Source organism: Dreissena polymorpha, chromosome 12, assembly GCF_020536995.1.
Source record: "Dreissena polymorpha isolate Duluth1 chromosome 12, UMN_Dpol_1.0, whole genome shotgun sequence".
Lineage (NCBI taxonomy): Eukaryota > Metazoa > Mollusca > Bivalvia > Myida > Dreissenidae > Dreissena > Dreissena polymorpha.
This window is the reverse complement of record NC_068366.1, coordinates 70,016,919-70,043,457: the sequence shown is the minus strand read 5'-3', so window position 1 is coordinate 70,043,457 and position 26,539 is coordinate 70,016,919. Positions and strand designations below refer to the sequence as shown.

The window sequence follows — 26,539 nt, the reverse complement described above, 5'->3', positions numbered from 1 at the left end:
GAATAATAAGTTCTTAAAAATTACATATCTATGTACATACTAATACCTATACTTTGGGGTACGAACCAAGACCTCGGTTAGCCCGCCATCTGCCTGAGATCCTCGTGATGTGCATTGTAGAAAAAAGGCGTACCCAACGCAGGGTCGTGTACACAGTGTTATATTCCTATTGCAAGAACATCTACGTTAAGAGTTACATCTCTGACCACAGAACACGTAGTAAAGTGTTTTAAATGCTTTTTCCTTAACCTCACTGTTAATTATTCTACATTCATTTTCCACGTTCCATTCTTCACGTGTTGGTATATTCATACTCCACCTACCTCTCTGTACATGGTTTCATGTACGATGACCATAGCCCAGCTGCCGTTCTGCATCGTATATCTTACCACGATGCTTTTCATCTTTGTACCACATGCTTTACTAAGAATTGTACTGTACATGATGTGATGCTTTAACCACATACCTAGGAGTACAAGTGTCCAATACGCTGTCGTTTGCGCGACTCGCTGTTTTTCCATGTTAATTGTAGTAAAACATTATTGAATACATGTATATCACGTTGACCTTTGCGTGGCAACCCGCCTTACGCATGGTTTTACATTGTAATAAAACTGTCATGTCTATATCACTTACATACACTATAACTTATGCACGCACCTCTCTGTACATTGTGGTACATATGATGACCTTCGTCCGGCTCGCCTTTAGCACTGGATCCTCATGCTGTTCGTCGTGGTACTCGGTCTTCTTGGACAACATAAGCCACTGCTCCAGCAGGCCGCTGGTGTACATAGACGTCCAAAACAACTAAATGAAAACGGGCCCATATGTAAGCACTATACATTACCGCCAGTAGGAAACTTGTTTGAATGCGTGTTACATGTATGTACACAATTTAAAAGAAACAAAATCTAGCCCGTAGGTACAAAAATCACTGACGCATTTTTAGTGTCAATAGTGGTTTCAATTAGGTTCTTATTGTTGATACGCTATCATTTAAAAAAAAATACGAACACTTTACTGATTTGGGAATCTTTTCATACCTTGTTAAACTTTTACTGATACAGTGTTAGATCCTATTTAATTGACACACAATAACTTATCCCAAAAATGTTAGTCCTTAAAATTTTGACTTGGTGTAAATAAGCGAAAACCGAAAATTTCAGAATAACAACTTTTGACACTTAAGTAAATGGCATTTATATTTAATTTCGACTGCATTATTACCAACCAATAATGCATTGGGGCATCGCGTGCTGTACAGTTTTACAGTAAAGTGCACAATAAAACATGCATATTTTTTTTATTTTACAAAGCGTATGAGGTTTTGTGTTTTATTTTCAATGATAACGATTTAACATCCAACAGCACTTTAAATTGTTCTCGACAAATACCGATGCGTCTAGTTTCCGGCGCTGGCTTTTAGATGGACGTAACTGCTGAAGGATTTTTATCAGAACTATTTTCTGACCTAAATTAAGCTGTACCTGATCTTCTTTCAGCATGGCTAGAAACTGAGATCCGAAGAGCAGATAACCGTTGGAAAGGGTCTGAGCGACAACGAGCAAAACCAGAGCGCTCACCGAGAATGCGTCGCCATACATCGTGCAATTGGCTGTAACATACTCACATATAATGTAAGCTGTTTCACTATCATATTACATGATAAGTATATAGAGGGCCTAATATGATGTGTATTTAATATAAATTAAGCTCAGTGTTCTCACGTTTATAAACGCTAAAGTAAAATATGAATGTTTGTTATCAAAACGTTTTGCTCAACGGACAATGCAGATACTTATTTATTATTCATTACAATACACAAATTATATGCCTGAGATTAAAAAAAAGGAACGTGCTCTGTGAAAAGGGGGTTTAATACATTTGCGTAAAGGGTCGTCCAAGATTAGCCTGTGCAGTCCGCAGGGACGACACTTTCCGCTGTTATGGTATTTTTCGTTTACTAAGAGTCTCTTCTTAGCAAAAATTCCGTTACTTAGGCGGAAAGTTTCGTCCCTGATTAGCTTGTGCGGACTGCAAGGCTAATCTGGGACGACACTTTACGCCCATGCATTAAACGCCTTTTTCACAAAGCACGGCCCAAATACGAAATTTGTCTGATTGCCAACAGGTGTGTACTTACCTTCACACAAGACACCACGCGGGCACATTGCGTAGAAAGTGACGTATGATAGCGGCATGCTGAACAACGTCAAAGGAACTGAGAATCCGAACCGCTGCATGCGCGTGGTGCAAGCGATGTAAGCCGTGAAATATCCTGCAAAAGCGTCAAACGCAAGATAAACATCCATATATTATAGTCATGTTTTTTTGGCAAACAAAAGCCTTGTTAAATATATTTCGATAATCGTGAATGACTTTATGCGGATATTCATTCCATCGGTCTGTTTATGGATTTACCATGGAACAAACTATTAATAGAAAAACATAAAAAAAGAAGTATTTAACCCTGTTGTCCCATTTGAAAACCTGTCAAAATCACATAACTCTTAACTATATTTTTTAATGAAACAACTGTAGTAGATGAATTTTGTTTACAAAACAGGTTAAGCTTTGCTTGTTTCTACTGATTGGACTGGGTTTTCTAAAGTTATGGAGATCAGGATAAAAACTCCTGGACGTCTGTACTATCGAGTAATTTCATGCAACTTAATATCATTCAAGTCATGGAGATTATAATTGAAATCAGTCAATATTTTTTTTAGCAACTTACCAAAGAAAGTCCCGCCGATATTGCCGACGAACATCACCCAATCAGTCTTGGTCAGCTGGCTCATTTGCCCCCATCCCTTCACCCAGTCATCAGCAGAGGCATTGGGCAACACCTCCGCGTAAAACAGGATGGAAAAGCCAAATATGCACACAGCCTTCACGGCGGACATGACAATAGTCAGTTTCCACGTAGACGGGGCCAACTTCCGGTTTGGTTTAGGGGCGGGCTGGGCGGCGATAACATTGTTCAATCGGACGCTTGGTCGCATATGATTGCTCTACGATGCGAAGATACGGGGTGTGTGTAAGAAGTGTTAGTATAAGCAAAAGCATATCGAATATAGTTTAAAGTAACATTACTTCTCAAAATCAACGAACATTTCGTACAATATTTCGTAAAATAAAGGTAAACAATTAAAAATCATTGTTCCTTATGGCACTTGCCGAAATTTCAACGCCAGATGTGGTCTGGTTAAATAGATGTTTGTAGATACGAAATTGCTCGTTTTCATTATTGTTTTACTTATTTTATTCCAATTTAATTTCCCGCAACGATATCTTTGCATACGACAGATGAACACTAACATGGTACCATTTTAGTGTTCGTGTGTCGCATGAAAAGATATATTCGCGGGAAATTAACATGGAATTAATTGTGTCACAAATAAATAAAAACGAGCATTTTGTATCCACAAAAATCTATGTAATCATACCACATCTAGCGTCGAAATTGTGGCTATTACTATAAGGAACACTGATTGTTTAGGTGTTAACTTTATTTTAATAAATAATTCACGAAATTTTCGTTGATTTTGAGCGTTATGGAGGCTTCAATACATTGCTGAATTTCAGAAAATGTCAGAACCGCGGGCTGCGACGACCGAGTTGAAGTGATATTAATCAAAGCGCTGAAGGCACTGAATTTGTTCGCTGTTGTATAATCTTAGACGCAACTCAGTTTTCAAAATTATGTTATAGCTTTTTATATCGCAAGTTTGAAATGACCACAACCCATTCAAATTTATAAAGAGCGTGTCTTAAAGCACAGGTCAAGATGTGTGTTTTTTCAAATCATTGCTGCAGCTAATCAGTGTGCACAGGCTAATCTTATTTGACATGCATTAAGCCCCGTTTTCCATGAAAGCAGCCAATATGTACAGATTCAAATGATAAACACTAGACTGGCCAACGCTGTCTTTCAAGCTGTTAAATAAACTCTATGTAATGTACCAGTGAGAACAGGTAGATGGGGTGGTTAGAGCAAACGCTGTAAGCATTTGTCGTCTGCTAAATTTTACTGCAGTTATCCATACAGGCAGTCATGGGTTACGGTTCCTACCGTAGCTAAGCCATACAGATTTGCACAATTGCTTCCCTCACAAATAAAAAGTAATTGTTTACAACTTTAAGTATAACCCACAGAGTTATTGTACAGTAAAATTTGCTAAAGACGTCACAGTGAGAGTACTGGTCAGGATGTAATTGGTTTTTAGTGTAACAAGAATAGCAATATAAAAGTGTTTACATTGGCATTATCAGCAAAAGTATACGAAACAGAAATCGCATTTACATTGTTAGTATTATATGTTAGGCAACACTTTTATTAATAGGTATTGGCAATTATCTTTTTTATTTAATTGAGTAATTCATAAATATGTTTTACAGTATTAGCCGTAGTTATCCCGTTTCCTCAAGATGCGTGTTCGCATTAGATCGCTCAAGGATGAGAAGATCCATGTTAAAATGAGTATAAAAACCATAGTATAAGCCTATGTTTCAGAAGATGTGATAAGAGCAATTTTAAGTTCCAATATTTCAAAGTTATATTAGTATGATAAAGAAGATTACATAATAGTGCTTTCATTTAGAGTTATGGTATTTTGTAATTTGAATTCTTAAATAATCTGAACAAGAACAACACACGTCTAAACACATTGTACATAATCACGTGCCTCGCTCATAAATGTTTATTTTTTACCTTAAAGGGGCCTTTTCACGGTTTGGTAAATTGACAAAATTAATAAAATTTGATTCAGATTCGCAAAATTTCGTTGTAGCTATGATATTTGTGAGGAAACAGTAATACTGAATATTTACTATGCTTTAAAATATCCATTATATGCATCTTTTGGCGATTTAAAACCTGAAAATTATAAAGCGTAGCAACGCGAAACGATTTAATACTTTGAAGAGTTCTGGTGTTGTTATGTTTTGTGATGCTACGAGGATTGCTTATATAAAGTATAAAATACATCACTTCTTGTATGAGTACGGATTGCCGAGTGCTTTAAGCGAGAGATTTTTACTCTAGGGGTCAGTGGTTCGAGCCTAGTTAAAGTGATATTATGGGCATCTAACAGTTTATATGTGTCCATCGCAACCGTTGTTTATTTTTGGTGTGTTCACTTCATATACACTTGTATTTGCTAATGCAGCATCAACATACTAAAACAATATCCCGGAAAGAGAAAAATAATGCATTTGAATATCAACCGTACTTTCGTTTGACAACTGATCATGCATGTACGACGTGAACCTAAATTTAGTTTTAGTGCAGATTCGATTATACGATACAAAGGCACAATTTTGTTTCACGGATCATTTCGGCTTAGAGGACTGGGTGAGTCACGTAAGAATATCGAATATAAATATATATTTTTATAAACAACTGGTAGCAAGTTGAGTTGCAGATAATTGGTCAGTAACCACATTTTAACTAACTCTTTTGACCTGTTTATTCTTTTCAGCTCAATTAAACAGTGAAAAATACCCATAATATCACTTTAAGGGTTACTTTTATTTCTTTTATTTTATTATTGTTTATTTAATTGAGATTTTTGGATCCAATGTTTACATGTATCAATTCAATACATGCCAAAATCTGTGAAAAGGTCCCTTAAATAATAATTATTTAACGCATTATAATTACTAATAAATAATTGGAATCGCCGATAATAAGTTGTAAATATTGAAGGTAGCCGTCTTTTAGAAGCAAACACGTATTTTTGCAATAAAAAAACACATCCACCAATAATTTAAAAAAAAACAATACAAAAGAATAAAAGTAGACAAAAGATAAAAAAATACGATGTCCATAATTAAAGTTATAGTGCATATACAGACAATAAAAATAAATATAATACGTAAAATGTTTTTTTTTTAATTTAAGGTCATTTACAAACAATTTCAGTCTTACTAAAATGAAGTACGTCTTACGTTGCATATGGATTGGTATCCGTTACTTGATGGCTCGCTGTGCCCCATGATTTCGCTGGCGAACACAAGACTCTCGTCAATCGGTTGTGCTAACGTCACGTCGGCGTCACTTCCGGTGTTCAACAAACGGCACTGGATGGCCGGTATCCAGGCAACGGAGAGGCATAGCACAGCAATAACCATTACACCAAAGCTGGTGGAATCCCCCACAGTGCCCACGTCCTGATCAGGGACCTTGTTATGGTTCGCGAACGTGTATCCTGAAAGGTAACCAAGTTATTTGGGTGACGGGCCATGTTGGCAGAGATGTTGTTGATGACATAAATGACAATTCTACCTTAGTTGAAATAATCGAAGACGATTATGAAGATGATAATTAGGTCGATTTTACTTCTGTTGCTTCTACTTCTGGTGCTAATGATGATGATTCGGTGGACGATGTTGATGTGTTTATTCCGATTGTGCTGCTGATGCTGATCATGATGATAATGATAGTTATGCCTTTACAAATGATCACGACTTTGAAAAAGCAAATATCCGTTACCTGCTAAACCCAAACCAGCCAATTCAAATGCGAGAGCCACCGTAAAGAAAAACTTGGCCGTGCTCCCCCTATGCTCCATCCAGCTATGTAAAGCGTTGTCAAGGACGGGAAGTACGAAGACCCCACTCATAAGTAACACCGTAGTTCCCGGCCCTGTGAGTCCCGGTACGCAGAACACGAACAGCGTGGTTCCAACTGACTCCACTACGCTCAGTGCCACGCCCTGTGTGGAGAAAAATCTGCGCGTTTAGCTCTCAAACATAGACGCTTCTCGTGTTAACTCAATTAACGTAAACACGCGCTTAAATCGTGGCCTTCATTGTTTGAGCACGTGTTTTATGAGATATATGACAATATACCAGGAAGTTTATGTAGAAGGCCTGTATCTTTTGAAAAAGACTACAGTATAAAGTAATGCATTCATCATAGCGGGTCTGGAACATCTGTTGGCGTAAAGGTTAGCGTCAGATTAATTAAGATGAACTTTATGGTCTTATTAAATCAAATTTAATATGAAATACATTCGTAAATGACGGCATGTACCCCGATAAGGGATCGTCGGCTGGGCCAGGGGATGTCCTTCCGCAACGCACCGGTGAGGATGCCGCGTAGAAAGCTGAACACGTGAGGAACGATTGTTGCGATCTGCAGCAAAACCAAAATACAATGTGCGCGTTGCTGTGCAGTCCCGGTTTCTAAAACTCCGTGAGACATCATGTGAGAGAGCGAGATTGCTCCGATCTGAAAATCATGGTGAAGTATTTGAAATGTTTTTCTAGTATACATATCCGCCCAAAATATCACAAATACAACTCATTGTGAAGCACAATTGATGAAAAAATAAGCGTTTTTGCACTACAAACGGAACTTACAAATGATATCAGATTGATTCTTTTTAAATTTTTTTATACCATAAGTTTGCTTAAATGTGTTTTTCTCCGTTATTATTTCAAATACCGCCAACCATCGCGCCGATGTCTTGCTTTCTAATATTTTTTTCGCATGTGCGCAGTGTTCACATCCCGCAGTTATCGCTGTCACTGTGTTTAAACTGCGGTATCTCGACGTTTGAGCGGTGGTCAAAGGCGACGTCATGAAGTCCACACTAGATAGTTTGCGTGTATTTTACACTGTAATGCGGAAGATGGGGTTCCACTAACTATAAACTACGATCATGAACGCGATAGGGCCTTAATAAGTACCTCATAAAAATAGTGGCAACGCAGTAGTGTCATAGCAGAGTCCCCATGCGTCTAAAGTGAACAAATTGGCCACGGTTTAAATATGACTCAGGAAATACTGTACTTGTCCAAGGTCGCGGTCATCACATTGAATTCGCGCTGAGAACGTAGTGAAGACGCAGTGATGTCCCCGATGATCGATGGGCTGACCTGTCATATCTTGTGCGGATTGCTCGGTACCAAACGTATTTCTTTTGTTATCCTTGTCTTCACAGGTTGCTCCTTACCAGCTTTCCTTTCCTGGCCTTAATTGAGCTGTAGGTACGGTATGTCTGATACTGCAATTGGACTGTTAGTACCATCCTTAGCCTCTAATACATAATAATGCATACATAACATCAGACCATGACCCTAATTACGAATTGGTCTCGCCGCGTACACACGAACAAAGTTAAGCAGAACTCACGGCGTGATGGTTGGCAGTATTTGATTTCTTTAAGAAAAATACACAGGGATTTTCACTACTATTATTGGCGTTTTTCAAACTGTTTACTGTTTCGGTCGTATAGAGGACGCCAAGTCGATGTAACGTGGATACGTTGGACACGTTTAAGTTAGTGCCTATAAGGACACGACTCTCTGAACGCCGCCATAAAATGTTCTTATTACAAACCGACGGAGCCATCGGCAATTCTACCGGGTCCTGAACATGACGGGGATAGATTTTTTAATTCTTAAAATAACAAAGCAGACAAAAACTGAATTCACTTACTTTGCTAAAATTTACGAAAGCCAATAGAAGCAAGAAGAGGAGGACAGTTGAGAACCATTTTATGATGACGACGCAGACGGACGGCCGGTGACTATACTTGAGGTCCTTCCGGTTGAGTTCTCGCTTGATCTTTGAGTCCGCTTCTATAATTAGTTTATTCTTTCTGGGCGCTTTTTTACCTTCCGTTCCCATGGTTGCTTGAAGTTTAATGATAAGAAAAGAAATTCATTTCGCCATAGAATAAGATCAAGTGCATTAATGTCTGTGCAAAATTGGTTAATGGATTTTCACCTCATATTTAGGTCGTCTGGATTTTGATACTAAATTATGTTCATATATTTTTGAGGCGAAAGTGAGTTTAAATATTCGTTTGGGTCATGAACATTTCACTCAATATTATATTATTTAAACAACAAAAGGTTAGATATTCCTAGATTGTTTTGATGATAAATGATATGTGATCTTATTAAAGGTAAAGCTACAACAAGCAAACAATATATAAAAAAATCATAAATTTTGTTTCGGTTTAGTTTCTTTCACGATAATTTTATGCAATTTATGAAAATGGTTTTTAATATGAAAAAATAACAACAACTGCTACACATATAACTGAAGCAAGGGAATGTTTGTGTGGTATTTTGCAGCTATACATATCGCATGTGCTGTTATTACGTCACAATTTACGCGATGATAACGTCACTTACTAGCAGTGGATGCCGATGACGTTGCGCTGACTTCGATGCTTGCCATTTCTTTTGTGTTTATTTGGCGTAACTGTGTTTGCGACGTTGACAATACAACTTTGTTTGTATATGACGTCGCTTAGATATTAACGTTCAAGTGACATCCCGGCGAGTTCTCGGTAACATCTGTGTTTATGACGCCGATTCTGTTATTATTTCCGCAACGACGTGAATACGTTACCTTTATTACGAAGCTTTGTGCGTTTTCTAAGATGGAAGTTTCACTCTGAAATGGTGAAATGTGTATAGTGTGTAAGCATTGTTTTTAACTTAAACAGTTGTAAATTTCCCTTTCATTGATTATCAAAGTTTCATAGACATAATATGGTAATTTGGTAAACGTGGTATAATATGGTTATGGGCTAAACGTTTAACATATTTTCCCCTCTTTCTTTAACCCATTAATGCCTAGCGTCTTGAAAAAAAGGCCTTGGCAAACAGAGAAGACCAAGATGAGACGCCGCATGATGCGGCGTCTCATCTGGGTCTACGCTGTTTTCTTAAAGGAATTTCTGAAAGAAATATTCTAAATATAGAAATAAATATACTAGACATCCCTAATTTTGGAAATAAATTGATCCAATTTAGAAGGATGGGAGAGTCCACTAGGCATAAATAGGTTAAGTATACCACGTTTTCAATTAAAACCTATACAAAGGAAAATGAGTAGATAAGATACCGCTGAAATAAGACCCCAAACGACAACAACAAATCCGTTCTTTTCCATACGGTAGCAATCTCTATTGTGTAAGTATACGCAAACGATTGTTAAACTAAAACGTATACTTTACAAATGGGTAATATATAATTCAGTTTTTATCTGATAATCAGATGCTTACGACAGCGTTCGATTGTCCTTTTGTCTGAATATATTAACGCCCATGTAATTAGCTTTTTACAATGACAAGATGTACATTAGATAGCTAGTAATCATATAGGATGTTTAGGTGTTTGATTATTATCGATCATAATTCAAGAATATTGCAAAAAATACTACAATCACGATTAGAATTAAATTCAAAACCTCCCAAAACCAACACATAATCTGTTTATTTTATGCTTTTTTACCATTTGTTTACATTTTAAACGGGTAAAACTGCAATATTTTGTTGGAATAATTACGACGTCTGTCTAAAGAAAACAGTGAATATAATCGATTATTTTTATAATTATTGTTTTCACTGTTTTATAAAACGAAGTTTTTATAAAACTGTTATTAAAAGTTGTTAGTTTTTATTAATTGACATTTGCATATAAGGCAAAGGAATGCATACACTAAATCTCTTTCGTTATTTTAATAACTATTCTTTTACAGTGTCACTGGTGGAATTTAATGTCAATGGTCGCCATGGCGTAATTTATAAGGTGTCCGCCTAGTGACTGGGAGGTCACTGATTCGATCCCCACCGTGGGAGCGTTCTTAAAATGAGTCGTGTTCTGAGAAAACTGTGCAGAAAGCATGTGCGTAAAGTGTCGTCCCAGATTAGACTGTGCAGTTCGCACAGGCTAATCAGGGACGACACTTTCCGCCTAAATTGGATTTTTGCTAAGAAGAGACTTAATTTAAACGAAAAATGTCATAAAGCGGAAATTGTCGTCCCTGATTAGCCTGTGCGGACTGCACAGGCTAATCTGGGTGGACACTTTACGCATAAGCATTATGTCCAGTTTTCTCAGAACGCGACTAAAATCTCCCGACAGACAACACGAACTGGTTCTACCCAGGTAACGGACTTGAGAGCGCTTCAATAAACATTAGGCTGTCAATGCAATCGAGCTAAAAAAGTAGGTGTAAACTTAATTTTAAACGCGTTATCATTTATTAAAATTACATTGAAGCTGATTGGGAAAGAAATTTTAATTATAGAATTTTATGGGGCCAGTCGCGATTTCTTAATAAATAAATACGTACACATTTAATTGCATATACGGGCAACGAAACGCGGATAACGTCACGTGATTATTTGTCGTGAAAAGTAGACAGAGTCAATGGAAAAGAGTGAACACAATTTCTAACGAATGGATAATGATTATTGACAGGAGCTACTTACTGCAATGTCTATTTCTCGTGATAAGTAACACTTTAGTTCACATAATTTAATAGACTCGTATAGAAGTTTACTGTTCAGTCTAAGACGACGCTCGTATTGTGCACAATAATAAACCGTAAGAGTATATCCATTAAGGGCTTAAAAAAGTTGCTTTTTTTGCCTCAAAAGTAAAAAGAAGGCCACGCAATGTCGATTTCCATAAAAAAAATTTAAGACTGTGATCAGGATATTACCAAAGTTATAGCATTTTTTTCCAGTATAGCATCTAAGTGTTTGCGGCTATCGTCAGCACCAAGTCGCATATAGATCCTTTGTACTGCGTACTGCAAACAAGAATAAGATTCAATTTAGTTATAAATTAACCTTACACATTTTACGAATATTATCAGAAAATTGCAAAGGCTATGTATGTGTGAAACGGGAAGTTGAATGATCAACTGTTTTGTATCCTGCGACTTCTTGCATTGCGAAGAATTTATGAGGTTAAACGCATTTGTCACACTGTTGCATAAGTTTCGAACAAAGATATAACATTAGGCCACTAAAGAATATTTAAACAGCTGTGACAAAATCGCTTCTGTTAAATGCTTAAGGGTATTAGCTTGAAAGGCTGTTTGCATTTTATCGCACAGGTTAATAGTCTTAATCATTAATGTCACTTGGTTACACTAGAATACAATATAATGTATACATGTATATATTTATCTATGATGAACTTATTGTTAATTGATGTATAAAACATCGCTTGTTTGACATCACTTCATATTTTATGACAATATGTTATAGAAATTTTTGACCTCTCTCTTATTTTTTAAAATTATTTTCCGGGTTTCTTCACCAGCCTTCCTTGTTGCAGTGCACGTTTAAAGGGACTTGTTGACAATTTGTTCGCATTTAATAATAATGGCATATACTGTTTTAACTTAAAATACTACAGTTTTTAGAATAATCAAAAGTACAATATAAGAAAACGAAGTTACAAAATAACATAAATAATCAAATAAATTAAAACAATGCATGGGGAAATTAGTCAACAAACAAATGACATTGTCTTTGCTGCGTTTTATAAATATCGTCTTCAATGTTTATTTTTTCTTGCCTATTTTGTGTTATTGTAACATATTTTTATCAATATATTACAAAAATCGTATAAACTCGCTTTAATAACGAGATAAACAAAAGCTTGCTTATTATTTTATTAATTATGATTATCCAGTAACAAAACATAGTCGTATGTGTTATTTCTCGCTTGGTCTCACATAGCATGTCTTTTCATATAAATGACATACGCTCTTAAAGTGGAAATAACTTTTGCAAATGGGTCCCTTGCACTTAACATGCAAAAATGATTTTATACATTCACTTTACACACGTTTCATGACTGCATGCACACATATCACGAGCATGTGTATTTGTTATCAGCAGTCATAAATAACCTGTAATTACCTTATGCAACTTTTGATAAAACAGCGTTACAGAGCCATAAGGAATGTATATGACATATAAATTAATACGTCCATAAAACATGTTTCAAATGGATTGTAAAAATTAGTTATATAATACAAATGGACTGAAGCCCTCTTTTACGTGAAACACCTTAATTGATGCACATTTTAACTCCGCAGGAAAGCGCCCCTCGATTGATTTAGCCGCAGTGTGAATAAGGCCATGTTAGAACGTGACCCGTTTGGGGCTCGAACTTCCGAGCGCCCTATCCACTAGGCAAATGATTCGGTATATACTATATGTGTGCTGAATTAAATTGTATTCATTGTCGTATTGTTATACATAAGATAATAGCGATAAAGTGCATGTAAGTAATGCTTTTTTCACTCTAATTGTCAAACTGAATTAATCACAGTCCATGCACATGATGTGCGTATCTTTTTCTACACTTTAAAGCAAAAGAATCATAACGCTTTTACGAAACTCGGCTGTAAACATTTTGCCAATTAATTTGGAGTGCTTTAATTAATGGTTCAATCACAAGCTATATCTGCATGTCCAATATCTTTACACAACATTTCAGCGCAATATCTTGATTCAAACTCAATTTATTGAGCGCAAATAGCAGTCTCTTTTACTAAAAGTGATAAGACCGGTCACAAAAGCAATCCATAGCCAGGTCTGAATGCAAAAAAAATCTTGGCAATATCAAAATTAAAGATATTTGGGGGAACGTTTTTTTTCTATTTTAAGTAAAGCGACCTATACCAAATGATACCAAATGCAACCCCAAACAGGCAAACAAGCTTACTTCATACACCCACAATTTGGATGCAATACCTCTTTCAAAAGTCAAATAATAAAGCGGACACAGACTGATTTGTCTTTCTATATTAGGAACAGGGGCCGTGACCATAGCTCGACAAAACCAAACGGAATCACGGTTCTGATATGCCTTAAAACTACAACCACAACATAGTATGATGTATGATAGTAGCACAATAGCATGAACCTTACTCCAGTTATTGAGCAGATTCATTTTTCTATTTTAGTAATATGACCTGCATTGTCAAATAGGCGATTTGTTAAATAAATAAATTACATTAAAAATGCAACATGATTATTTACAATTATACACGGTAAAACTCATTTCTTTAATATTAGTGAAATATATAGACGCGACAATCGACATGCAGACAATGTAAAATTCTTGATTTAAAATAAATCCTGAAGCGATCATACAGACTTAAAAGAGACAATTCAAGCGGTAACAAGTAAACAGAGGTATGAGGAAGTCATTAACATCACCTGCTTGTAACAAACTTATATAGAAATTCGTCTTATATATCAACAACGTTTTTGAACCTCTATATGTCGATTTTGGGTGTTGTTTGTTGTATATTATAACGGGATATGATAAATGACGATGATGATGGTGGTGATGATGATGTGATGATGATAAGGGTGAGGGCGATGATGGTGATGATGGTGATGATTTGTCTAACGTTAGAAATAAGTATTTGTGAATGACAATAGAACGCTATGTTTAAAAGGAAGCGCATAACATGTAGCACGACAAAGAGTTCTTGATCGGCTATATACAATTAAAATGCGATATAATTCTTACATAATCTGACAAATGTTTTTAGTTTGAACCTATTTATTTTAGCTCGATTGCATCGAAAGCCTCAGGCATATAGAAACGCTATTGAGTCCGTTTCGTGGAAAACCCATGACCTCCCGATCGCTAGGCGGACACCTTATCCATTATGCCACATTGACAAATGAAGTCAATCTACATGTATCAAACTATTTACTATTAAGTTTCACTGTAAATAATTACTTTAATGTTCTCTGGTTTCATGAATCGTATAATGTTGTGTATCAAGTGACGAAAATAATGTTTTACTGTTTAGTTACATAAACTACCAGTATTTTGATATCATACGCGTTTTATAGTGCACTTAAAGTGATATTTTGGGCACCTAACAGTTTATAGGCGTCTATCGCAACCGTTGTTTATTTTTGGTGTTTTCACTTCATATACACTTATATTCGTTAATGCAGCATTAACATACTAAAACAATATCCCGGAAAGAGAAAAATAATGCATTTGAATATCAACCGTACTTTCGTTTGACAACTGATCATGCATGTACAATGTGAACCTAAATTTAGTTTTAGTGCAGATTCGTTCATACGACACAAAGACACAATTTTGTTTTACGGATCATTTTGGCTTAGAGGACTGGGTGAGTCACATAAGAATATCGAAGATAAAATATATTTTTATAAACAACTGGTAGCAAGATTAGTTGCAGATAATTGGTCAGTAACTACATTTTACTATCTCTTTTGACCTGTTAATTATTTTCAGCTCAATTCAACAGTGCAAAATGCCCATAATATCACTTTAAAGCGAGATTATACGTGTTAATTGTAATATATTGATACAAATATGTTACAATAACACAAAATAGGCAAGAAAAATTAAAATTGATGACGAATTTCATTTAATGCAGCAAAGACAAATTAGCGCCCCGAGCCGATTGTGACGAAGATATTTTGTACATATTTTTCTACAATAACCGAAGCATTCGTCTTTTTCTTAGGATCAGAGTTAATGTTCGTGTGTCGTATGAATATATATCGTTGCAGGAATTTAGAATGAACCGTTACATTGATATTCTGGTCATCTAACAGTTTATAGGTGTCTATCGCACCCGTTGTTTATTTTTGGTGTTCTCACTTTATATACACTTATAATTGTTAATGCAGCATCAACATACTATAGTGCACTTAAAGTGATATTTTGGGCACCTAACAGTTTATAGGCGTCTATCGCAACCGTTGTTTATTTTTGGTGTTTTCACTTCATATACACTTATATTCGTTAATGCAGCATTAACATACTAAAACAATATTCCGGAAAGAGAAAAATAATGCATTTGACTATCAACCATACTTTCGTTTGACAACTGATCATGCAAGTACGATGTGAACATAAATTTAGTTTTAGTGCAGATTCGTTCATACGACACAAAGACACAGTTTTGTTTTACGGATCATTTCGGCTTAGAGGACTGGGTGAGTCACGTAAAATATCAGATATAAAATATATTTTTATAAACAACTGGTAGCAAGATGAGTTGCAGATAATTGGTCAGTAACCACATTTTAACTAACTCTTTTGACCTATTAATTATGTTCAGCTCAATTCAACATTAAATGCCCATAATATCACTTTAAAGCGAGTATGTACGATTTTTTATTTGTTTTTAATTATAATAAATTGATAAAATATGTTACAATAACACAAAATAGGCAAGAAAAATTATACATTAAATGCCAATTTCATAAAATGCAGCAAAGACAAATTAGCGCACCGAGTCGATCGTGACGGACATATTTTCCTACAATAACCGAAGCATTCGTCTTTAATTAGGACCAGAGTTAGTGTTCGTGTGTCGTATGAATAAATATCGTTGCAGAAATTTAAAATGAACTGTTAAACTAAAGTTTAGATTCACATCGTACATGAATGATATACATGCTGGCGAATTCGACTGTACAGCCGTTTTCGATTTCAAAATTAAATATCTGGCTTATTACGCATTTTTCAACACATGTTCTTCTGAACTTTTATTTTATTTTATATTAAATATATAATAAGTTTTGTACACATCTTATATAAATTCATTTATATTTGACAAAATCGTATATACTCGCTTTAAACTACATGTTGATGCTGGCGAATTCGACTGTACAGACATTTTCGATTTCAGAATTAAATATCTGGCTTATTTCGCATTTTTCGACACATGTTGTTCTTAACTTTTATTTCAATTTATAGTGAAATATATGTACAATAAGGTTTTTTTTACACATTTTATACAAAATCATAAATATTTGACAAAATCGTATAATCTCGCTTTAAGCTAAGCGGTAACACAATAAGATGCGTTCACGACAAAATATCTTCCTTACATATTACATTTGTATTTTTCCATTTTAATGTACATAGTGATTACAAGAATGGTGATTTTAAGATTTTACATTGCCTTTATTAATTACAATGTGGTGTGCAGTATCACCTGTATTTACACTTCCTTATAATGATTATGATCGAGCATGTAGATATTGCTTTGTTTACAATTCAGCATGACATTTAAAGAGAATCGTTCACATTGCTTTTATTTTAAAACATGTCATTTTATGCATTTACTAGCGAATATACCATATTAGGAGTGATATATGATAATTACAATTGCAAAACTGGTTAAAGACATGTTTTGCCTTCGAAATTATTCTTTTGGAGCAAAAACTAACGCGCTACCATTTTGTCAATTCACACTTTGTTCGAGATGCATGTTGTTCTGAAATTATTCGATGAAAATGCTTTCAAATGCTAAATGAATGATAACCCATAATTAACTATAATTATTTCATTTATCTTCAGATAAGCGTTTTTTACTTGTATGAATGACATGTATATATTTATTTCAGATTCAATGACACTATTTGAAAACGGTCATTTTACCTATCTGTGAAGCGATCCATTTAAAGTTGTGTTTTCTTAGTTTTGGGCAGCAAGAAAATACTTTCTAAGACCGACTTGTTTTATTTTCTGTAATTATGTTTTATTCCTTAACTGCTGCTTAATTGTATTCTTAGATATATACAATACGGATGAGTCTTGAATTCTTTTTCAATATTATCAAATTGGTAAAGTTACATTTGTGAAAATTTTCGAAAATAGGTAAACCAAGTTGCTTTAACGAGCGCTCAGTTTAATTCAGAACATGTCTAGTTAACCGTGGACTGAATGAATTCGAATACTTAAATTGCATGTAACGTAATTTACATTGAATTATATATTTATTCAATTATAGTTGTATTTCGTTGAAAAAAAAAACCCACAATAAAGCAGCAGTTAAGGAACAAAGCTAAATTATATAATAACACGCCACTTTTAATTACCATGCATATTGCAAACACAACTGTTTAAATTACAACAACAAATACATATATTTCAGTATTATAATAAATAACAATTACTCACGAATCAAGAAGTTACATCCATTATAATAACGATCATCGATCTTTATTACCATGTATGTTGCAGATTTAAGTGTTGACAGTTTATAATATTTGAAAAAGTTTAAAATCGACAGAAAAGAGATTATACATACCCATCGACTGTGTTCAGATTATACTACGCAGTTATTATCGGTACGTTATCAAATTTCATGGTTTGCGAGTAATTTAAAATATATCTTGTGATGAACACCGGTTTGCTTTCCGCCTTTTACCCCGCTGTACACAAAAACAACTTCCTCATATATAACATCACGTGACTCATCCGAGTTATCGTTATTTGCAACGTTTTCTTTTAACCCATTTATGCCTAGTGGACTCTCCCATCGTTATAAATCTCAATTTATTTCCAAAATTAGGTATGTCTAGTATATTTATTTCTATATTTAGAATATTTCTTGCAGAAATTCCTACAAGCAAACAGCGAAGAATCTGATGAGACGCCGCATCATGCGGCGTCTCATCTGGGTCAACGCTGTTTGCCAAGGCCCTTTTTCTAGACGCTAGGCATAAATGGGTTAATGAGTTGTAGATCACGAACATCGCTTGAGTATGAATGAAAAAAGTGTGTAACAGATACATATAACACATTTTTTCGGCGATGTTACGCTTTTGTGCGACTTGTTCAGATCAATAACTGTTACTTTACAAAAATTATCAAATCGCTGCACGTGTCTTTATTGAGACAGTTCAATCTGATTGGCACAGCGAATAAGCGATCACGAGGTATTCGGGACGATCACCTCCCTGAGAAAGTTCTCAAACTATTCCCTTGACAACAAAATATAAGGCTTGTGTGTTCAGAAACTTTTGGGCTTTTATTTACATGTGCGCTCTATGTTGCATATATCCAATATTTAATATAATTACCATGTTGAATTTATATTTGTCTACATTTTTACGCATTTACATTATTGGTAATTACATGTATTTGAATCAGTATAATGTAACCTTTAGTGCAATGCACACATAGACCATTTGTGGGTATATTCATTGTTTGCCGATACGCAGCATTTTATCACAATTACCCCATTAGTATGTCATACTCGGAGAATTTAGAACAAACAAAAAATAAAAGCAATATTACGGTCACCCAAATGCGTATTCGTGCCCTTCAATGCAATTATCTTAAAATGTATCAATGGTTTATAGGTTTTGCGCTGCTTAATACGTGGAAATGAGATTGGATTTCACATAGAACATTTGATCTTAATGTGTTCCTTGTGCTTATATTTGGATATTAAGCTATATAAATACTGGCTCTGGTTTTCTTCTTTAGGTAAACATAAATCACGATTTCCAATTTTGTTGTATATTCAACTTTTTACAACGCATTGATGTTTGCTTGTATTAAAAATAATAAACAAAAACACATCTTTTACTATGTTATTTATTAGAACAAAATACATTGTAATTGATAAAAGGCTAACATACGTGTCAATATATACAAGGAAAAGGTGTATGGCGCACCAAAGGGGTCGAAACTTTAACTTCTGCTCGAGCAGAAAAAAATGCTGCTCGAGCAGCATTTAATGCTGCTCGAGCAGCATTTAATGCTGCTCGAGCAGCATATTGCTGCTCGAACAGCAATTTACTGGTCGAGCAGCATTTAAATGCTGCTCGAGCAGCAAAATCCCTGCTCGAGCAGCAATATGCTGCTCGAGAAGCATTTATTTTTAGAATAAGCCATTGAACCCGTAAGCCAATCAAATTTAAGCTTTCAAACGGACGACATAAGCTATCTCTACGGAAACGAAATAGACCGGTGTAGCGTGAATATTGTTTGATCGTGAGATCTGTCACATAAATCGGAAATCTGACGATTTTCATAGTACCCCGTGAGATTTCTCCGATCAGTCGCCGTGAAAAATGTCAGATTGATGAAAAATAATATTTAACGCAATGTTGTTTCAATTCAACTTAATTTCGCGTTTTAACAGCTTGCAGTTATTTTCGGACATCTTTTTTTCGGACGTTGAACCTAAACACGTTGTTCACAACAAAGATATCAAAACAGTAGTTCTAACACCATGCAAACATTTGAATTTTAAAACGATTTTTGTTTTAAATGTTATATATATCGATGATGTACATGCATTACGTTGTAAAGAAATATGGTAATGCCTAATTTACAGTCATGAGTGTTTCATTGTTTTAATACAAAGATATAACATTGATTTAAGAAAATATTTTCAGATTATATATATATATTCCAGAAATGTATAATCCCAATCAGTGTTTTTATCATTATTTTAGCTAATTCACATATACACTCAATTCAGGAAAACTATTGTATTATATTTCACACAATCATAATTACCACTATCATCATTTATTTATTTGTCAATAAGCCTGATTGGTAATTGTCGGTTTGGCTCGGGTAATGCTTTAAAGTACCCCGTGTACTCTTAAATATACTTAAACGTACCGTCGGTGTGTCTGTCAGTGCAGTCACTCACAAACTTTTCAGGGCTTTATCTCAGAAACTCAATATAAGTTTTCAACATGAAACTTTATGGGTGTATAAATATAGCTGAAGAGAGGTGCCATGCACAAGAACCATAACCCGTCGCTTTCTGAAATAAGAGTTATTGCACTTTGTTGTTTTTGTATGATGTAACTAGTGCTATATCTCAGATACTATACAAGATTTTAACATGAAACTTCATGGGTGTATAATTATCAATGCACAAGAACCATAACCGTATACTTTCTTACATAACGGTTATTACCCTTTCTTGTTATTGTTTTTTTTTATGATGTAACTTTTCAGGGCTATATCTCATTTATAGAACCATGCATAAGAACCATAACCCTTCACTTTCTTAAATAAGAGTTATTGCCCTTTGTTGTTTTTGTATGATGTAACTTTTCAGGGCTATATCCCAGAAACTATTAATACAAGATTACAACATGAAATTTCATGGGTGTATAATTGTCAATGAGAATAAGTGACATGAACAGTCTGACGTTACTTTTCAGGACTATATCACAGATACTATACACAATTTTAAGATGAAATTAACTGGATGTTAAGATATCATAAGGAGAGGTGTCATGCACAAAATCTATAACCCTACACTGTCTTAAATAAGAGTTATTGCCAATTGTTTTTTTTTTTTATGCTGTAACTTTTAAATAAGTGGGATAAGGGTACAACCCTTCAAATAAACTTTTCTGTTAGTTCTGCACCCATCAATAATCAAAATTTATTTGGCGTGGGATATTAATTTAACGAATTTGCTTATTATTAGTCTAAACTTTGAAATGGACTTAAATTTTTAAGTAGCATTGAGAAAAAAAGACACAACAGACTCATCAGTCATCAGTATTATGTTAGCATATCTTTAGTCGATTACTGAACTAGGGCAAATATAGTTGAAGTTTATCAGGTGGTCTAAAAGTCCTCACCGCCTAGCAGATAAGTCTACAAAGTATTTTAAAACCGGTTCATGAACATGAAATGATAAGTCATTTCCGCCATCGCGATTATTTATTTTAAGTCAATATGTTTTTGGAATCTTAAGGCACTCATTGAAAAATACATCACTACATAAATAAATATCTAGGTCAATTGTGATTCTGTCAAGCAATGATTATCATATCAATTATTATCTCCAGAGTTATTCTTTTTTTCTTGCACTTATCATAATCTAACCATCTGCATTATTTTTGCCAAACAGGTGGTTTTGCAATCTGAGCACCACAATCATCATTTTTTTTTGTGTGGATATAAAGATTTTATAAAATTTATGATTTTAGGACCTTAAGTTTCATTGTGCTGTACTTGTTTAGGAGATGTGTAATACCAACTGGCTACTTCTGTTTTCAGAACTAAAAGGCACAGAAGGATTTTATTAATATTTTGTTGAGTTCTCAGATTAATCGAGCCCAAAGCACTTCCTGCTACAAAAACATATTTTCGAGCAACAACACATATTGATAATATACTCTTGGTTTATTAAGACATCAACAATGAGCAACATGTATGCATGAGCACATGATATAGTAAATATGATTTATATATAAATTAAGAAATGTTTCAGTTGAGAAATGCATTTCTCATTGAATCACATGTTATTAAAACCATCATTTTGAATAGAAATTACACATGCAGTAACAACCAGCTGCAAACAAATTGTTTCTTACATGATTACTTATGCATGTCAAGGATAGGAAATTACACTCATAAGGAATGAAATATCTATGTGCAGGTATCAACAGTTGTCTTTGATTTTATCTATCTTGAATAATGCATACTGTTTTAACATGAAAATCTCATTTTCCACAAAACACTAAATTAAAAGTAACAGGAAGGTGGTAAAAAATTCATTATTTCAGTTACAAAGCAATGAATTGAAAACTATCGGTACATTCAAGTTATCTGTATAAAACATGGCATCAACTTAAAATCAGTATCAATACATGTATCACCTTAAATCCGCAGATGTTGAGTAAGATTGCCTTTTTAAACAAAAAATTATAATTGCCCTAAAATGAGTGATTTAACAATATACAAAGAACTATCATGAACCATTTTCTACATTTACTTTGTTGTTCTAAAATTTAAATATATATGCAATTTCAAACTTTTTATGCAGGTAAACCATGTACACACAAAATTTTAGTACTCATCTTTACCCTTTTTTTTTATCCCCATGTTTTTTTAAAAGCGTGGGGATATTGTGTTTAGCTCCGCCGTCTGTCTATCTGTCCGTCCTGGACACTATTATCTCCTACACTATTAGCACTAGAACCTTGAAACTTACACACATGGTAGCTATGAGCATATATACGACGGTGACAGCAACGGAATTTTGATCTGACCCCTTGGCCAAAAGTTATTGGGGTCAGGGTGGGGCCGGGTAAGTAATTTTCCTGCGACCCCGATTCGAAAAAGGCTCATAACTACTGTGTCCCTTCAGATATTGCTTTTATATTTGGTATGCATGTGTATCTGGACAACACCTTTCCATGCGCATGAAATTTTTTATCCCTGTGACCTTGACTTTGAACTTTGGGCCAGTTTTAAGGTTTTGAAATCTGTGACCGCGATTCGAAAAAGGCTCATAACTACTGTGTCCCTTCCGATATTGCTGTCATATTTGGTATGTATGTGTATCTAGACAACATCTTTTCATGCGCATACAATTTTGTACATGCTACCTTGACCTTGAACTTGAGGTCAGCGTTCAGGTTTCTGAATCTGCGACCGCGATTCGAAAAAGGCTCATAACTACTGTGTCCCTTCAGATATTGGTATAATATTTGCTATGCATGTGTATCTTAACAACACCTTACCATGCGCATACAATTTTTGACCCCTGTGACCTAGACCTTGAACTTTAGGCCAGCGTTTAGGTTTCGAAATCTGCAAACACGATTCGAAAAAGGCTCATACCTACTGTGTACCTTCAGATATTGCTTTCATATTTGGTATGCATGTGTATCTGGACAAGACCTTTCCATGCGCATTAAAAAGTTTTGACCCCTGTGACCTTGACCTTGAACTTAAGGTCCGCGTTTAAATTTCGAAATTTATTAAGTGGTTATCTATCCAATCAGAAGAAGTGCAAGCATTTTCATCGGACAAAGGAATTATTCAACAATGAAGCTTGTGTATTGAAAACATATATAGAGTTACACAGTAGTGGCGCAGAGATGTATTTAGTAGTCAATTATTTGTGTTTATTCATCTGTGAAATGGTTTAGCTCATCCATCTAATGTTTATACAAGGGATTATAAAATATTGGTGCAAAGGGACACCTGTATTTTAGAGAAGAGATAGAATGCAGTCAAGCATAAAAAGCATGAGAAACTCATGGAATAGCGCCTCAATAATCTATAAAAGGGCTGAAACTTTCAATTTGTTCAATCACACTTTTAGACTCATTATGAAAATCTTTCAAAATGTTCAAGTGTGAAAAATGTGACAAACAATTTAAAGCAAAAAGGACTCTTGAACAGGCACATCAATGACAGACATGAAATTTAACATTTTCATTGTTGTGTACAAGATTGCGATATAAAATTTCTGAGACGCTACTATTTAGTCAACCATTTAACCTCAAAACATAACTTTTCCAAAGCAGAAGCATGAAGATTGGCTATAACAGAGCAAGTTCAGCCATCTCATTCCAATGAGGATGATATGTACATAATGGACGTCAGTGAAGTTGATTCAGTATTAGATTTTTTAGGAGAGCAGGATGAGGACCTAAATCCAAGTGAATTTTACTCTTGTATTAAGGACTTCGATTTTAACATTTTCACCGCCACCAGAATCAACAAAGCCTCGACTATGCATGGCCCCATTACCAAACCTAGGGCGCCCCTGGGTCAAACATGCGGCGTGGGGATACTCGTCGGCCTCTGCCGCGCCATTTCTAGTTTTAATTTTAAATTGTAGTTGACCTTGATTTATTTTTAAAGCCTGGTTTCAATACATCAACTATATTGTGCAATACAAACATCACACACAAAGCTATCTTGGGATGTAGGTTGTGAGACGCAGACCTCATGCAGCCATCGTTTGCAAACGTCGGATGATATCCATTTTAATGCCGTGCGGGTCTTTACAGTGGAGTGAACGAGTCGCACAGATATGTTTGCCGCACTCCATGAATCAGAAGTCTGTGTTTCACGACTAGTCTCGATAAACTGAAACATGGGCCTGTCGCAACATTGTGGGATGCTTTTTCCTGACCAAACATTCGGCAGTCTGGAAATAAAGTAAAAGTCATTCATACATAACGTAAAAAACAACAACATTTGTTTGCAATAAGAAAAGCATTATATTCACTAGATTAAGTGTTCACAAAAAATACTATTTCTGAAAATAAAATTGCAAGAACGATAGTTTGACAGTGAAAAGTATTCATGTTTTATGCATCATAAATATACAATCACATTAAGACACAAAAAAACTACTTTTTATACAAAATAATATAATGGAGCAAAGAGAATGCTGTATTTCATTATATGACACATTAATAAATTAAAATATGAGTAATCTTCTTGTTTAACCTAATTTTCAGGGTTATTTGACAAAAGTGGGACTCTATAACACAGTTTGAAATATCATGACCTTTATAAATTAAAGGAAAATGCAAGGCTCTAAAAACCAATGCACCAACAGAAAGGTACGATGATTATATTCTACATTCTCCCATTATTTTGTCGAATAAAAGTTAATGAAGATCTTTACTAAGCAAACTAGAGCTTTGTGACAGACGTGATGTATACCCCCACGTGCCGCATTGACACTGACTATTTTGCATGCTGTCTTTACAAAACAAGAGAATTAAATTTATGGCGATTTTTTTAGAATTATAATGCCATTATCATTTATGGCCATTTCGACTTTTGAAATCTTGAATTCTTTCGCATGACATGCCGTCCAAATTTATGGCCATTTTTTTACTTGTGAACTCCAAGTGTGACCTCGACCTTGGAGTTATCGACATAATTCTTTCGCATGACACATCGTCCAATGACTGTGAACAAATGTACCAGGTTTTTTTAAAATCTCACAATAAATGACATAGTAATGCCCGGACAAGATCATTTATGGCCATTTTTGACCTTTGAACTCACAGTGTGAACTTGACGTTGCAGATATCGACGTAATTCTTTCGCGCGACACACCGTCCAATAATGGTGAACAAATGTGCCAAATGATTTAAAATCTCACAATAAACAACATAGTTATGGCCCGGACAAGCTCATTTATGGCCATTTTTTTACCTTTGAATTCATGTTTTAAAGGCTTCATTTCCATCCCTTAGATACTGATGAGCAGCAAACAGCATAAAACCTGAACAGTCCGCAAGTGACTCGAGTTACTCGCAAGCTGTTCTGGTTTATGCTGTTTGCACACAGCCATTTTCACTTTGCTTCTGAGTGGGAAAGGGTTAAAATAATTTATCTCCATCCTAAAAGAAATGTTCTTTAAAATGTACTTTACAACACACATGAGTAAATGCATGAAGTAAACATTGGACTTTCATAAAATGAAAGTAAGCGATTGAAACAACAGCATTGTGGTTGGTTGATAGTTGCCAGGATAAAGCATAGACATCCTTCTTTAACATCAACAGGCACTAAATGTTATGTTACCCCAGTTCAAACAAATCTTAAGTTTGCTGATGACATAACCAAGCCATATCAATACATCCCAAAGAGGCAGTATAGACATAGAAACCTATCAAGTCAAAGAATGGAAGGTGATAGATAAATGAGCAACACAGAATCCAGACAAACAAATTGTAATTAATCCAAAGAATAAAATTAGCAAAATGATCTAAGAATTAACCCAAAGGATAAGAAATGAAGCCAAGACTATAAGCTTACAGATTTAAGAAAAACAATGAGGAATCGGCTGTGTACATATATATAAAGTATATAGCATAAACAAGAATTCAGTAAGACAGTAAAAAAAAATATAATAATACATAATCCAGTCAAATAAATATGGGAATTCAGACAAAAAGGACGGATTTTAGATTCCATGAAAGAATAGGGAATCCAATCCATGAATCACTATATAAGAAACAAGTCAAAGATTAATAAAACCAGCTAGGAGTCACAGAATATGAAATACAGAATACAGTCAAAATGCTAATTGTATGAGAAAACAAGTCAAAGAATAAAGAATCCAGTCAGAGAATAAGAAATACAATCTTGCCAAATAATGAGAAATCAAGTAAAAGAATACCACCAAATTAAGTGTCATTCAAAAGAATCCAACCAA

The 26,539-nt window shown here is 34.8% G+C and overlaps 1 protein-coding gene across 6 annotated transcripts in view; it reads right to left on the bottom strand.

Annotated features, from left to right (window-relative positions):
• Positions 1 to 18,005, bottom strand: part of LOC127852809 (chitin synthase chs-2-like) — a 179,381-nt gene extending 161,376 nt beyond the window's left edge. The window contains exons 1-4 of one of the 6 annotated variants that reach the window (XM_052386801.1): positions 2,738 to 3,137; positions 2,147 to 2,281; positions 1,491 to 1,618; positions 661 to 810 (exon numbers count right to left, since the gene is read on the bottom strand). In XM_052386801.1, coding sequence (XP_052242761.1) covers positions 661 to 810; positions 1,491 to 1,618; positions 2,147 to 2,281; positions 2,738 to 3,005 — 681 coding nt within the window. In that variant the 5' untranslated portion in view covers positions 3,006 to 3,137. Of the gene's footprint in view, positions 1 to 660; positions 811 to 1,490; positions 1,619 to 2,146; positions 2,282 to 2,737; positions 3,138 to 17,881 lie in introns of those variants that run through there. The other 5 variants (XM_052386799.1, XM_052386798.1, XM_052386796.1 and 2 more) reach the window with 5 other exon arrangements.
• Positions 18,006 to 26,539: the final 8,534 nt, after the last annotated feature.